The sequence below is a fragment of the Sorex fumeus genome, unplaced genomic scaffold (assembly GCF_029834395.1).
Source record: "Sorex fumeus unplaced genomic scaffold, SorFum_2.1 ptg000063l, whole genome shotgun sequence".
Lineage (NCBI taxonomy): Eukaryota > Metazoa > Chordata > Mammalia > Eulipotyphla > Soricidae > Sorex > Sorex fumeus.
The window spans coordinates 69,434,454-69,447,747 of NW_026606120.1; the positions used below are offsets into that span (position 1 = coordinate 69,434,454).

General features: G+C 41.8%; 1 protein-coding gene across 6 annotated transcripts in view; it reads left to right on the forward strand.

Annotated features, from left to right (window-relative positions):
- The window catches only part of SPAG9 (sperm associated antigen 9), a 119,841-nt gene that overhangs the window by 44,163 nt on the left and 62,384 nt on the right, over positions 1-13,294 (forward strand). For 4 of the 6 annotated variants that reach the window (XM_056128187.1, XM_056128189.1, XM_056128188.1 and 1 more), the window contains exons 3-4: positions 3,724-3,794; positions 9,529-9,623. In XM_056128187.1, coding sequence (XP_055984162.1) covers positions 3,724-3,794; positions 9,529-9,623 — 166 coding nt within the window. Of the gene's footprint in view, positions 1-3,723; positions 3,795-9,528; positions 9,624-10,173; positions 10,542-13,294 lie in introns of those variants that run through there. The other 2 variants (XM_056128191.1, XM_056128192.1) reach the window with 1 other exon arrangement.

Below are 13,294 nucleotides of genomic sequence, written 5' to 3' on the forward strand. Positions count from 1 at the left end.
TTTGTACATCTGGTTGGTGCTCTTGGGCCTTTTGTGTTACTCTTTTAACTGATTGAGTTTGGTAGTCTTCTCTGCAACTTTCTCAGATTCACCGTGGTCCTACTGAGCTGACAGCACTGAAATTTAGAGATATTGTGCAGCTGCAAATGTGGCTGTTTGCTCCAGGTGCCATAGATCTGGAACAATTTGATGGTTTGGCAGTTTGATGAGGGCCAGTTGGAGCCAGCCAGGCCATTTCTATGTCAGAGGCCAGGGGCTGCTTGCCTTCAGGCAGAAAGGGGCATCAGTCTTCTGTCATTCCGTGAAGGCCCCAGAATTTTCAGCCCTGATTGGTCCACCTGGGGAGAGTCAGAGCACCATATTCGTACTGACATTAGTTACAGACCGTTTCTCTGTCAGAGGATGGGGTGTGGGCAGGGGTTTCCCACTGCGGAGAGAGGATCATTCAGTAATTTTAAGCAACCCTAAAAATTACCATAGGTTTACTATCAGTGTTATCGCAATACATCTTCATTGCTTATTATTGCTTTCATTACAGGGTAAAATGAGCAGCTTGTGTATTTAACCCTTGCCTGGCATGATACAGTATGATCCCTGGGCACTGTAGTATACATTTTCTCCCTGGTGCACATTTAATGGACCAGCGTATGGCCGTGATTAGAAACTGGTCAGAGCTAGCGACCTATTTCCAAGGTATTCAAACAGAGGTGGCAAATAAAATTACACAAATCTAACATGACTGTCAGGCAGCGTAAGTTGTATATTGCTTGGTGTCTGGTGTGTCAGCATTTAAGCATGTCAGAACAGTCCTGAGTACGCTGTTCATAGTGGTTCTGCAGCCAGCTGACAGTCACAGGCTGTTACCTAAATAGCTGAGCCTGTTTGCAGCCTGCAGATCCTTACACCAAGAGAACATTTCTGGTTGAAGACATTTAAGCAAAAAATATATATATATACATACATATATATTTATTTATTTTTTGGTGGGGGGCACATTTGTTGTGATTTCAGGGGCCACTGTAGCTCTTTGCTCAGAGGACAACGTGGTGTCTGGGATGGCACCCAGGCCCCCCACAGGCAAAGCACGCACTCCTTTAAAGCATATTTAAACGAGAATCTTGACAGACTCCTCTTGCCCCCGCTGTGTCCTTGTCTCCTGTTTCACAGTCAGTAGAGGCCTCAAAGGTCAGCCCATCCCCTCCTGCACCTCACCCACCACCTGCTTCCTTTAGCCCTTCCTTCCAGGTGTAAATGACACCCAGATCTCTTGTCACTGTGTGTCTTTGAACACTTCGATTTCTTTACAGCCCTGTTTGGGCTCTTCCTGCTCTGAGAATAATTTCTCTATGATAACATCCTTCCCTATAAAATTCTGCCATGATATTTTGTAAGGTGTCTTGGAATCGAAAGCTTAATAAAGTATCCTGGGGAAGGAGAGATAGTACAGCGGGTAGGGCTTTTGTCTTGCATGCGGCCAGCCTGAGTTTGATCCTCAATGTTCTGTATGGACCTTGAGCACTACCCGAGCATTACCAGTAGTAAGTACTGAGTGCAGAGCCAGGAGTAACCCCAGCATCGCCAGTTGTGAGCCAGAAACCTATAAATAAAGTATCCTGAGACCAGAGAGAGAACTCAGTGAGCTGAGGTCTGGAGTTGGTCCCTGGCACCCCATGTTCCTCAAACACTGCTGTAAGTGATCCCTGAGCTCCCCAGCACTGCTGGGTGTGACCTAAAAGCAAACTAAGTAACTGTATATTGGCTGGATTTACTTTCCCAAACAGTGCCACGCACAGATTCTGTCAGCAGAGGGAGCTAAAGAAAGAGTTTCCTGAAATTAAGACCTAAAGCAGAATACTTTTTTTCATTTTTTTGGGTGGGGGGAAGGGGGGTCACACTTGGCAATGCACAGGGGTTACTCCTGACTCTGCACTCAGGAATTACCCCTGGTGGTGCTCTGGGAATCATATGGGATGCTGGGAATCAAACCCGGTTCCTCTGCATGCAAAGCAAACGCCCTACCCACTGTGCTATCGCTCCAGCCCTAAAGCAGAATACTTTAAATAATAGCATTTTCACATACTCCTTATTAGTAGAAAAGAGTTTGAATAATGTTTTAATAATTTAGGCCCTGTCTCCAAGTTAAGGCTTTTATTAAGCTATTGGGGAGGGGGGGGGTTCTGGGTTTTGTGGTTGTTGTTGTTGTTGATTTTGGGTCCCATCCAGTGGTGCCTGGGTCTTACTCCTGGCTCTGCACTTAAGGATCAGTCCTGTAGAGGACTATATGGGGTGTCAGGGCTTAAGCCTGGGTGGCTGTGTGCAAGGCACAGTGCTCTCCCCTCTGTACTATCACGCTGGCCCCTTATGAAATGATAAGAGGTAATTTCTATATCATGTTAAACATTAAGGGAATGCCCAGATAAACACAGTCATATTATGATGTACAATATGATGTTCAGGGATATTTTACTGTTGTTTTTTTTTTTTCTTTTCTTGTTTGGGCCTCCGAGACAGTGCTCAGGAGGCAACTACAGCCCATCGGCCTGGAGTTCAGTGTGAGGGCCCAAGGGTTGCGGTATTGCTCAGACCCTGTGCCAGTGCTCGGGGACCAGGTGGTGCTGGGCTAGAACCCACATTGGCTGCCTGCATGGCGTGTGCCTTATTCTACTCCGGCATCCCTCTCAGGTCTCCTTGCTATTTTTTGTTTTCAATTCCTTCTCTCCCATTCCTTTCTTTTATCTTTTGCCTGTGTGTGTGTGTGTGTGTGTGAGAGAGAGAGAGAGAGAGAGAGAGAGAGAGTTGTATATGAGTATGCTTTCTCAACAACATTGTGTTTTTGACTTTGTGGTGATACTCAGGGGTTACTCCTGGCTCTGCACTTAGGAGTTACTCCTGGCAGTGCTCAGGGCAACCATATGGGATGCTGGGGATTGATCCTGAGTCAGCTACATGCAACGCAAGTACCCTAACCTCTGTACTATCTTTCTGGCCACTCACATTTATTTATTTATTTTTAATAAGTGCTGCCAGGGGTTGCACATCAGGTTGGGGTGCTTACACACTTGGCGGAAGTACTCACTTGGGATTGTACTTCTTGTGTTGCAGTACTTACACATTTGGGTACCCTCTTAGTTGTGGTGATGGTGCTCCTCAGGGGTTGTGTGGTGCTCACACAACCAGAGGTCATATTTCTGGCCACAGCACTTGCACATCTGTTGTTGTGGTCCTCCACTGTAGAGCTGTCAGGATCGCACTCAGCATATGCGTGCTCCGGGCATCTGAACCCTTGACTGTATGCATGCAAGGCAGGTTTCTGAGTGCTCGCACTGTTTCTCTAGACCCTTATTTTTTTTTTTTTGTTTTTATAGTGCTGGGAATTGAATCCAGGTCTTTTCCATGCAAGGCATGCACTTTCCTACTAAACATTATCCTGGCCTCTGGCCTGCATTTTTCAATTCCATGTACCCCAACTCTGTGATGTGGACACGAGCACTGTGAAGATTTCTTGTGGAACACTGAGACTGAAAGTAGTCCAAGAAGACTGGAGTGCACGGTTTCCACGTGGGTTCAACCCCAGGCATCTTGTGGTCCCCGGGCTACCACCCTGTGTGGCCTTCCCCAAAATATTATTGCCACGTACTATGGATAGACTGTATGAGCTTTCAGAGATGCAATTTTTGAGTACGTTAATTTTGTTTTGATTAAGTGTATGTATCTTGATTTCAGTTAGCAGACTTGAAGAAAGAGAAGCTGAACTGAAGAAGGAATATAATGCATTACATCAAAGACACACTGAGGTGGGTAGCAGGTTTCTTTTGTGATGCTAAATACTGAGAAAAGACAATAATCCTGCAAAATATTATGTTATATTTTCATTGAAAATCATATAGTATAGTTCTTAGAAGTACTATTAAATTTCTTGGAGCATTGTTAGTTACTAAATGCTGATATAAAATATTTTTTATCCGGAATTAACGTTTCATGTGGTGAATTGGTGTCCCACAGAATAATGTAATTATTAAGGTAGTCTCAATAGTTCATTTTTGGCTTTGTGCATAGTGAAAAATACACATGATGTAATATGAGGATTGATTTATTTTGTAATTAATGGGCAACGACGGATTGGTAAATTGTTGGTAAGAGTCTTTATAACCCAGTATAAAGCACCTATTTGCAGTGAACTCAACAAATTAGATAAATAAGTTATTGTATGTTAAATACAAATGGCTTTAATCCATGTTTTTGTATGCGTATTCAGTATTTTAAATGAACAGCTGTAGCACATAATTTCTTCAAAGCAGATTAGAAAATGTGGTGTGCACATTTATTTTTGAGGCACATCTGGCAGTGTTCAGGGAACCACACAGTGCTGGGGTTGAACCTGGCTCTCCCGCATGGAGAGCCTCTGCTCAGCCCTGCACTATTGCCCTGCCTCAGCTATCCCCATTTAAAAAATCATATTAAAAAATTCTCTTCTACTGTTGACCAGAATGATAGTACAGTGGGTCGAGTGATTTCCTTCCCTGCCACCGCCCAGGTTCAATCTGCAGCACCCCATATGGCCCCCTGAGCCTCACTGGGAGAGAGGTATGAATCTCTATGACCAAAACTATGAATACAATTCTTTCTCCACTCCCCTTCCCTTTGCTCTTCTTGCAATGAGCAGCAATGGCATGTACTCCTGTAAGTCTCCTGTAAGTCATGCTCATACATGCTGATTGCCATGGTTTGTGCTCCTTTGGCGGTGCTTGTTCAGGCAAGCACTCGGAGTTGAGGCTTGGCAGTTGGGATTTTGGTGTTGGCCAATCATCCCCATTTTAGAGACTTAATTTAATTTTTATTTTAATATTTTTGAGCCATATTTAAGTGTTCAGGGCTTACTCTCAACTCTGTGCTCAGTAATTACTCATAGCTTTGTGTGTGGTACCATCTATTTTGTCAAGAATTAAAACAGGGTCAGCTGCATGCAAGACAAGTACCTCACCCACTCACTGGACTGTTTCTCTGGCCCTGAATTTTATATTTTTTAATTTAGGGATTTTTGTTTGTTTGTTTGTTTGTTTGTTTGGTGTGTGTGTGTGTGTGTGTGTGTGTGTGTGTGTGTGTGTGTTGCTGGGAATTGAAGCCAGGGCCTCCACCTCTAAGTGTTTTACAAGGCAACTGCATTAAGCTGGGATGCCAGGGACTGAACCCTGGTTGGCCACGTGCAAGGAAAACACCCTGCCCACTGTTTTGTTGCTCTGGTCCTCACACTTAAAAACAAACAGTTAATGTTATAAAGTTCTAAAATTAAATTTCAAATTTTATTTTTGTAATTTTCTGGCCATACCCAGTAAGCCAGGCTTACTCCTGGCTCTGCACTCAGGGATCACTCCTTGCAGATTCGGGGTGTTCAAAATTGAACTGGGGTTGGTCACGTGCAAGGCAAGCACCCTACCTGCTGTACTATCTCTAACGTTTGTCAATCAAGTTTTAATGTGCATTTAACTTTTTTCTTCTTTTTTGTAGATTTGTAGAATGTAGCGCATATTTTCTGTCCAACGTCAGGAAATGCTTTAGGGTGTGGGGTTTCTTGTGGGCGTGAGGAAGAACAATGAATTCACTGCCTAGAGAATTGACTGAAAGGGCAGATACAACAGGAGCCCTGTAATGTTTAACTATTCTGATGACTGAATTGGATAGAACTGAGTTCTGAGATTAAAGCCAGCTAGCTAATTAGCGGCAATTAGAACATGATTAATCATTAATTAGCTGGTCAAAGTGGGTACGTTATTTTAATCTGAATTTTATTCTATAAAATTATAATATTGTAAGGATTAAATTATACAATGGCTATAAATTCACTGACTTCTAATGTTCAGTAAATGTCAGCTAGAGTTTTGTAGTTATTCAGAAACATCTTTCCATTAAGTGCTTATTTCGTTGGATTGTAATCAATTCCACGATAAAAGACCATTTTGGAATGTCAGATACTATGTCTCCAATGATTTGGGATTAATCATTGTAGATAACAATAGAAGAAGATAAAAGAGAAGGTTTAGAATCCAGTGTTTTCTAAATTCAAAAATGTTTTAATTTTAATCTTTTAAGACAGGAATCAGGATTGATGAGATAGTGCACGATTAAGGTGCTTCCCTTGGTTCCTGCTGATCCTCGTTTGAATTTTGGGCAAAATATCACCAGGGGTCACTCCTGACCACAGAGCCAGAAATAGTTCCTGATAGCACTACCAGGTGGAGATCCAACACCCCCCTCCCACCAAAAATAAAGACAGCAATCAATCTACTGAGTAGACCATTTGAGGGTGGGTTAGAACTGATTCCATCCTTGCATTTTATTTATATGTTTATATTTTTCTCATTGGATAGTTTAAAGCATTCTAGGTGACATTGGTTTTTGGATTTTTTTTTTAATCTGAATATTTAGAAACATTAGATTCTCCCACTTGAACTAGTCAATTTTGTATTATTACTATACAGTATCTAAGAATTAAACTTATATACTGTTTAATTCTCTAACTTAGATAGTCCAAATGACTGAAACTCATGCTTCCAACCTCGTTCCACATGACCCCTCTCAACCAGCACAGCTGGGTATCATTGGTGGAGAGCCCATACCTTCACCCACCCCCCACCCCCAATGCCCAAAGCCTAATGATAGATTGAAGGGGAAAATGGGATTCAATTTAGATGCAGTAACCTACCGCTTTGTTTCATTAGTCTCTTCCTTTGTTTTGGAGCCAGTGATGCTCAGGGCTAACTCTTAGTTCTCTACTCAGAGGTCTCTCCTGGCAGTACCAGGGATCAAACCAGGTAGGGCACTTCCCTTGCACGTAGCTGACCCTGGTTCAGTTCCCAGCAGTTCATATGGTCCTCCTAGTTCTGCCAGGAGTGATCCCAGAGCACAGAACAGGGAGAGCCCTGAGCACCAATGGGTCTTGCCCTGCCCCCTAACGACCCTCCCCTCTCCCAATTTCTCTAGCCCTAGACTATTCTTAATTGGGAAACAGACTGATTACTTTGTAGATTTGATTTGTCATTTTATGTCATTGTAGTAGTAGAACCTCCTAAGGTGGTGCCCTGGGGCCCTAGGTATGCTTCTAGCGACACTCCACCAACTGGCAGGCAGTGCAGTGCTCAGGCCCTGCAGTATTGGGCCACCAGGGCCGCTGGCAGTGCTGGGGAGTGGGGTCTCCCAGATTGCACCCAGTGATGCTCAGGAGTCCCTGTGATGTTGGGTCGAACCTGGGTCAGACACACTTGGATTATCTCCTGTACTAGAATTTTCATTCCACTTTTGTTTACTTGAAATAAATGGTTCTTTCATACTGACTTGATGCTTTGTCTTGTTGGGGGCCATTCTCAGTGGTATTGGGACTGCTACCGTCTAGGACAGGGTTATCCCTGACAGTGCTTGGGGGACACTGTGGTGTCAGGATGGAACTTAGGTCTCCTATGTTTCATAAGTTTTATAAACGTGTATCAAACTTTTCACAACAAAAACCTGCTTTTTAGGGGCAGGGTTGATCCAAAGGACTGTAAGGTATGCTTTGCCTGTGGGAATCCTGGGTTTGAGCCTTGTACTGCATAGAAGATGGAGTACTGGTAGAAGTGGGCCCCCATGTGAAGTTTATGACATCACACATAAAAATTAAATTAAAAACAGTTAAGGGTCATATCCTCTCCCTCCCTCCCTCTTTTCCCCATCCCTCTCTCTCTCCCCACCAACACCACTCCCCTCTTTTTTTCCCCTCTCCCTCCCTTCTTTCTCTCTCTCTCTCTCTCTCTGGTTTTTGGGTCATACCTGGAGGGGTACAGGGCTTTCTCCAGGCTCTGCACTGAGGAATCACTACTGGTGGACCATATGGGTTATCAGAGGTTGAATCTGGGTCTGCCACTTGCAAAGCAAGCACTCTACTTGCTGTACCCTTTCTTGGCCCCAAGGGTTTTATCTCTTGATAATTATCCTTACAGTAAGTAAGTTTGTCATTTCCCTGGTACTGTCATTCTAACCCTCCTAAATTTAATTTTCTTGCATGGTTTTTTTTTTGTTGTTGTTGTTGTTGTTGTTGGCGGGAGGTAGGGGATGGTGGTCTCACCCAGTGAAACCCAGGGGTTACTCCTGGCTCTGCAATCAGAAATTACTCCTGTCAGTACTGAGGGGGCCATATGGGATGCCAGGGATGAAACCTGGGTTGGCCGCATGCAAGACAATTGCCCTACCCACTGTATTATTGCCCTTTCTTTCTTGTTTTAAAATAAAAATTTGTGCCACACCCAGTGGTGCTCAGGGCTTTTTTCTGGCTGTGCGCTTAAGGATCACTCCTGGTGGGGCTCAGGAGGCCATATGGGGTGCCAGGGATTAAACCCAGTAGGGTCCATGTGCAAGGCAAGTGCCTTACTGCAGCTCTAGCCCTGGATTTTGTTTTCTTAAAATGGAAATGAAGACCTGCTAGGTAGCTCAGTGGGTTGGAGTGCAGGCTTTGTGCACCATATGGTTACCAAGCATCACTAGGTGGCCCCCAACCTCGATGCTAGGAGTAGTTCCTGAGCACCACCAGTGTGAGTGCCCCTCCCCCCAGTGTAAAACTAAATTACCCAGAATCCAGTGTTCTTTAGTATTTCTTGATAGTTTATATAATTGATAATCTTAAAAATTTCACTTCCTGGTGAATGGTTTCATAACTGTCACTCTCACTATCACTGACCTCCAGTTGTTCATCAATTTGCTCCAGTGGGCACCAGTATGACAGTTGTTACTGTTTTTGGCATATTGAATACATCACGGGTAGCTTGCCAGGCTCTGCCGTGCGGGCGAGATACTCTGAGTAGCTTGCCGGGCTCTCCAAGAGGGGTGAAAGAATCGAACTTGGGTCGGCTGCTTGCAAGGCAAACACCTACCCTCTGTGCTATCACTCCAGCCCCGGTTTCATAACTAGGACTCCAAAACAAAATGTTATATTTTACTTGTTTTAAGCTACTTCTATTATAATAGATGGCTCTGTTAAGTAATGATACTAATAAATTACTGGAAAAATCGCATTCTTTTAACTAAATACGCAGACACAAATGATAAGCTGGTGTGTCAGTTAAATGACAAGTTGAAATTGATGTTTATGAATCCTTTATAAAGCGAAAAAGGTTAAGGGTATGGTTTATTCTCTAGCCTTATGTTAATGTCTTACCAGCTTGGTGAATAGATTTTTTAAATGCTGTTTATTATTTTTAGTGATCTCTTATCTCCTAATTTGTTATGCTAAAAGTATATAATAGTATTACGTATTATGAAAAAGGGAAAGGTTTTATCATGCTAAGCAAGGTGTTACTTTTATGTACCCAGCATCGTTAAACTTAAGCTTTTATATATTCCTTTGCCATTATATATTTTTCATCCTTAAAATACTATACCTGGAGCTGTGTGGACATAGTCTGATAAAAAGACATTATACATAAGTGTTTTCTTTGTTTAAACACTGGTTTTGTTCTAGGTATTAGTGTTACAAATTTGTGTCTTTTTCTTTCTTCAAAATAGATGATTCATAATTATATGGAACACTTGGAAAGAACAAAACTTCATCAACTCACAGGGAGTGATCAACTAGAGTCCACGGCTCATAGTAGAATTAGGTAAGCTTTGTTTTATATTTTTGCCTTAAGAAAAAGTGAAAATAATGTTTCTGTTTTCTCTGTTCTTGAATCCTGGAATAATAGTTAAGCCAGTTCTTTAATCCTGGAATAATAGTTAAGCCAATTCATAAAGCTCTTCTGTGTTTGGAATGCAATAGGATGGGATAGCACAGAATGATAGAAACAGCTTTCACTATTTAAGGTATATTGTGAGTTGTGCCAAAGAAACAGCGTAGTGAGGTATTTGGCTTTTAAATATACATATACATATATATATATTTAACAGACTATATTAGGTTAAATATTTTCTGATTTGCCTAATGCAAAAAAATTGTTCATTTCTTCTCTGCAGTTGGTCTCAAGCCCTTTGTGTTCGAAAGAGGCACGCTTGAAAGGGTTTGAAAGGGTTAGCTGGACATCTGTTTGATGTAGGAGAGTGAATAAATTATGTAGATCTCCAAGCTTCCTAGCCAATGAGTTGGGCCAGGACGCTGAGAGGAGAAGAAAAGAGGGGATAGGCTGGCGGTGGCTCTGGATTGCTGCATAAAAGCCTGGAGCGGCAGCTCTATGGTTCTGAGGTGGTGAGAGCGGGATGACGTCACCGCCTCAGAGCTGCTGCAGGATGGAGTGGCGAGCTGCTGCCGATGGCATTGTTTGTGTGGCAGCAGCTGAATGACAGCTTCTTACTACCAAGATCCCCCTGTGGCCCCGGTGTAGGCCTCCTGGTTTGGGTGTTCCATCATGCCCGCACAGCGCCATGAGTCCTGGATGCATGCTGCTGTTTGTGTTTGGCTTTGTTGGCGGGGCGGTGGTCATTAATTCTGCTATCTTAGTGTCTCTCTCTGTTTTGCTGCTTGTGCACTTTTCTATTTCTACCGGTGTGCCAGCTCTGACGCAGAATCTACCAAGGATACTCAGGTACTCTGGCCTCTCTTAGAAGCCCCTGTTTAGTCGGTTTCTATCAGATTTTTTAGCTTCCTGGGTCTGCTTTGTAACCATCTTCTTTTTTGTCGTTGTTGCAGATTGAAACAATGGGAAATGGCTTGAAGCTAGGATTTCTGTTCTTACATGTAGGAATTTATAGATCCTCACTGAGGGCTTGGCTTTGTGTTTGGAAAGCACTGACCTAAGGAGAGGATTTTGATAGCGTGCTTAGACAGAGGCACAAGGTCAATGTGGTCTTGTCTCCAGCACGGTGTTCAGAGAGTAAAGGCAGAGCAAGCGTGCAGCCTGCGCCCACGGTTTGAGAGCCTAGTTGTTTCGCATTGAGCATTTGGGGGTGAATATCTTTTATTACAGGATTTGTCAGCTTGGACACAGGCACAGGTCAGTTTTTTTTCAGCCCAGGTTATTTTTTTTTTTTCATTTTCCTACGATTGAATGGAGGTCAAGCTTCTTTTTGTAATTTTCGATAACAGTACATGGGAATGGGAACTGACAAAGATTTTCCTTCTAAAACAAGGCATAGTTTAAACTGAAGAAGCTTAAATCTTTTAAGCAAGGAAAAGATTTCTTCTCCACCCCCCTCCATTATTCACACATCTGAGACAGGAGTTGTGAAAGCTTTACAAAGGCTCTCACTATTGTTTGGTGTTCGGTTGCCCTTTCTTTGTAGACTTGGCTGACAAATATTGATGCCATTTGGCGGGGAGTCGTTAATCTCTGTGACTGTACCACTCTCCAGTCACACCCCATAAGAACCATTTCCTACGTTTCAGACGTTTCAGACATTTAAGGTTTTGATTTCTTTTGTTCAGATTTCTGCTTTGTATTTGACTTTAAATGAATGTATAGCTTTTATTATTTAAATGTTTACTTTCAATCGTAATTGTGAGTTTAAATGGAATGAATCAAAGTAGTAGATTACCTCAGGGTGTTCTTTTATTCATAATTCACATTAGGCACTAAGGTCCAGGAATTAAATTTTGTCTGTATTCTAAAACCAGATATTGGCTACTTATATTCTTACCTAATTTTATAAAAATTAGGAGCAGGTTTACTACTTGTGCATATTTTAATAGCACAAAGCATTTCTATATGAGCATGCATGTGCACATGTATATTAAGGGGGGAAAAGCACTTCATTCAAGAACCCTGAAGTAAGCTCAGTGTTTAAGGGCGGCCTCTGGTTGCATCTCCTTCAAAAGAGAAAGTGCCAAAGGGGTTTAGGGATGGCCTGCTGGGTCAGATGCTGCGCTCCTGTGAGCTAGGGGACTTTGGGAACATTGTGCAACCAATCTTTTTTATGCCCAAGTTGCAGTTTTCTTTTAGTGAAGTAGTTTTATTTAAAGAATTTAGAAAAATGTGAGAGAAGAGAAAGAGGGGGAAAGATACGAGTTCAAGAGAGAGCATGGGCTTCTCCAGAGTGGAAAAGCCCGGTCCTAATATCCTTAGAGTTTTAAAAAGCAAGTGAGATGATTATTTTGCATTTGATCAGTTTCCTGATGCATAGTAAATTAAATACATAATTTTTGAAGTCATGTATGTGTACTGCATTTTTAACAGCACTGTTTTTCTCAATTTATCCATAAAATAACTTAAGATTAAGTTTTTAAAAGTTTTTGATCCTTTTGAACAAAGACATCAAGGTCTTAAACATTAAGATTCAGTTAACATAAAGTACAATTACAAGGATCTTGGAGTCCTACAAGCCTGACTGAATCACATCGCTGTCAGTTATTTAGTGTTTAATGTGTCTTAGCACCACTTTAGGAAAATCTAGAAATTGGGAAAATAAGCCTTATTTCCTCATGAGAACTAAAAGAGATTTGTAAATAAATCATTTGTGTAGTCTCTGTCACATGGCAGGTGTTGAACAGCTGTATCCTTTTTTACTGCCCTTTATGTAGTAGATTTTATTAATGACTAATTGTTTTAAGTGTGAGTATAGTCAAAAGGCTCTTTCAGAGGCTGGAGCATTAGTACAGCAGGTTGGGCATTTGCCTTGCACATAGCTGATGGAATTCAATCCCTGGCATCCCATATGTTCCCCCAGCACCTCAAAAAGCCGCCCCCTCCCCCAAAAAAGCTCTCTCAAAACACTACATTGTTTCTTTCAGTAATTAACTAAAAATGGATACATAGAACGGAAATGGATACATAGAAAAGGATACATTGTCAATTTACAAAAAATGTAATAAGCATTGTTAGTTTTATTTCTAGATATTAACATATTGAAACATTTTAGTAACATTGAAAAAATCTTAGGCTTGTTATTTTCCATAGATATCCCATTCTTAAGTTTCTACTGTGAGTTTTACTGAACTCTGGCATACAGTGGTACTAAATAAACATAGCAACATAGTACATATGTTCTTTTTCAGGAAATTTTTTGAAATTTGAATTATAATTAATTTGCATAATTTTACTTCCTTCCCTCTTCCTCACTCTTACATATGAGTCAGTAAAATAAGGTGAGAAGATACGCAGTAATTTTGTTTTTGCAAGGTTGTTCAGAACAACATTAGGTGCTGGGGATCGAACCTGGTTGGCCACATGCAAGGCAAGCACTTTAACCCTCTGTACTATCTCTGACCCCCATCATTGACCTTCATAACAGAAGTGACCAGTCTCAAGAAAAATTGCCTCTCCTTAGAGTAGTTTCTGAATCATAAGTTGCAGTGCAGCTGGGTTTTTTTTTTTTAATTTTTATTAGTGAGACACCATGAGGT